The 2,528-nt window shown below is 37.9% G+C and overlaps 1 protein-coding gene across 1 annotated transcript; it reads left to right on the forward strand.

Moving 5' to 3' along the window:
- The first annotated feature begins 613 nt into the window (after positions 1–613).
- On the forward strand, positions 614–2,160 carry LOC138209057 (serine protease 1-like). The gene is made up of 6 exons (XM_069167403.1): positions 614–689; positions 784–976; positions 1,262–1,420; positions 1,532–1,593; positions 1,728–1,867; positions 1,961–2,160. The coding sequence occupies exons 1-6, from the start codon at positions 641–643 to the stop codon at positions 2,099–2,101; spliced, it is 744 nt and encodes a 247-aa protein (XP_069023504.1). The 5' UTR covers positions 614–640; the 3' UTR covers positions 2,102–2,160.
- The last annotated feature ends 368 nt before the right edge of the window (positions 2,161–2,528 follow it).

Raw genomic sequence — 2,528 nt, forward strand, 5'->3', positions numbered from 1 at the left:
ACTTCTTCCACTCCTCACTTCTGCTGTGCAGGTGACTTGAGTGATTTTACTTGGTCTTCCACCTGCATTTCCGCTGACATCTTAATGTTCAGTCTGTACGTCAGGATGACCAGTCAAAAATGGTAAAACAATATGTCCATAATTCCACAAAGTAAAAGGACAAATCATTGAATTGATATTTGTTCTTGTTCATTTTAGTCTTACATGGTTGATATACATTTAGATAGCATTTTTTTTTAAAGTAGATAGTCAACGTTTAAGCAAATATTAAGAACAGATGGAAAACCTCTTTTTCCCACTTAGGATCTCATATACTGACAAACCAAATAGATCTTGACTAACACAAATGCACAAATATACAAAAAAAAAAAAAAAAAAAATCAAGTTTTGAACAGGTTGGTCTTCTGTGCAGTAACTGTTTCTTTGAGTTTCAGGATACTGCATGCGGTGCAGAGCGGGGTAGGCAGGAACATTTGACAAGTCATCAAGACTTGGCATGATCGTGCAGATATTTGTGACCAATGGATTTGTGTTGATAAACCTTAATGACGGTGTTGGTGATTCAAAGGCCAATAGGCGTAGCTCATGAATACAGTTAAAAAGGCACCGCTGTCACACTAGTTCAGTCATTGGAGAGTCAATGACAGGGATGGCTCGTCTCACGATTCTTCTCCTTGTGCTGTGGGTCGGTGGGTATTCAACTGCTGTTTACAAACTACTTACAATTTATTACATTTTCTTTCTTTGTTATTGTAACTCAAAGTGGAGGATCTTCTCTTTCAGGTGTCACAGTGAGCACTGTGGTGGATCTGCAGAAGAGAGTTTACAATGGTAAAAACTGTAAATCAACGGAGCGTCATTACCATGTCAAACTGTTTGGAAATACTGGTACTGCTGGAACTTATCGTGTGTGTGGCGGCTCTCTGATCCATAAACAGTGGATTCTAACTGCAGCTCACTGCCGGAGTAAAACAATGTAAGAAAAACACAGTTTACTTCATTTTGTAAGCATGAATTAGCCAGAACACACACAAAAAATAAAACAAATCTGCAGTGTAATGCCTTTGTGTGAAACTATGCTGTTTACACACCATTTATAACAAATGTTGCTAATATAGTTGGCATTGTTTTGCATGTTGCAGTGAATCCCTTTTATTTATTGCTTAAAGTCTTTAATTGGTTGGTTTTACATTCTCACAGCTGTCTATTTACATGGATATGCATTAAAACTAGAGGTGGATGTTCCTCTTCTTTCTTCTAGGCATGCAACTTTGGGTGTGCATCCCGGTCCAGGATTTACAGTGCAAATCAAAGCCAGACCTGTCGTCTTTAAGACCCATGACATCATGCTCCTGAAGTTGCCGAGCCCCACGAACATCATACCTGTACCTCTCCCTGACTGTGCAAACAAGCCAAACATGTGAGTTCATAAAATGAAATGAGTTAAGAATTATTCAGTATATTGGTTATTAGGGTTGCATCCATGTTCACAAGAGGAGTTATGTATATGAGAGTTTCTGTTATTTTCTAGCGGTGACGAAGTCCAGGTCGCAGGCCACGGTTATTATGCATTAGATGCCACTGGTGAAAAAGGTAAGGCTGTGTTTGACTGAGTATTTTACAATTACTATGTTTATGTTACTGTTTGAAATCTAAGACACACTTTGAATGAATAATCATATGATGTAACACTATTGACTACTGGTCTTGTTTTCATTTTTCTGTAGTTGGCCCGACAGCAAGCTCTCTCCAGTGTGCAAACATGCATGTCGTACGATGTTCCAATGCTTTAGTGCTGAACATTTTGCCAATCAGGCCACATACACACTCGTTCTGTGTCCGAGAAAGCAACGTGGATCTATGTCCTGTGAGTTCGCTTGGTTCTAAACATTATGTCCTCTGTATCAACAGATTTGTTGGAGCAATATTATGACACAAACTGTATATTTTTCTCTCCCAGGGTGACTCTGGTAGTGGAGTGATATACAACAATAGGATTCATGGTGTCTTTGAAGAAGCTAATACATTTGCCTGTGCCTCAGAAGCTCGGTGCAAGGATGTCTGCTCTTACATGAAATGGATTCAAGACAATATCAAGTAGTTCATGGAAATGACTAGACATCGATAATAAACATTCTGAGCTTTCAGATCAACAATAAACTTATGTCATGTCTTTTGTTTTTACCCTTTAAGATGTTCACATGTCCAATGTAGCTTGTTTCACTTTTTTTTTTCTTTTTTTTTTTTTTATAGATCATTGTGTATAAACATTAACATCTCTATCCTAACTCATTGATTGGGTAAAAAAGATCACCGTTAAAACAACTAACGGCTTTTTAGTCACATGTTAATTTTGTGTTAAATGTAAATATATAGTGTTGCACTTCTGTGTTGACTTTGATTTGAATGGGGTTCTGACTGTCTTTGAAGCCAGTCAGACTCTCACTGTGAAGATGCCTTGTGACAAGACATAGCAGGAGTCAACTGCATAAATTACCTGTGTGACAAAAACACAGTTTAACACGTTA

This window comes from Embiotoca jacksoni, unplaced genomic scaffold (assembly GCF_022577435.1).
Source record: "Embiotoca jacksoni isolate LCO1_2020_lvr unplaced genomic scaffold, fEmbJac1.0.p SCAF_4, whole genome shotgun sequence".
In the NCBI taxonomy this organism is placed as follows: Eukaryota; Metazoa; Chordata; class Actinopteri; family Embiotocidae; genus Embiotoca; species Embiotoca jacksoni.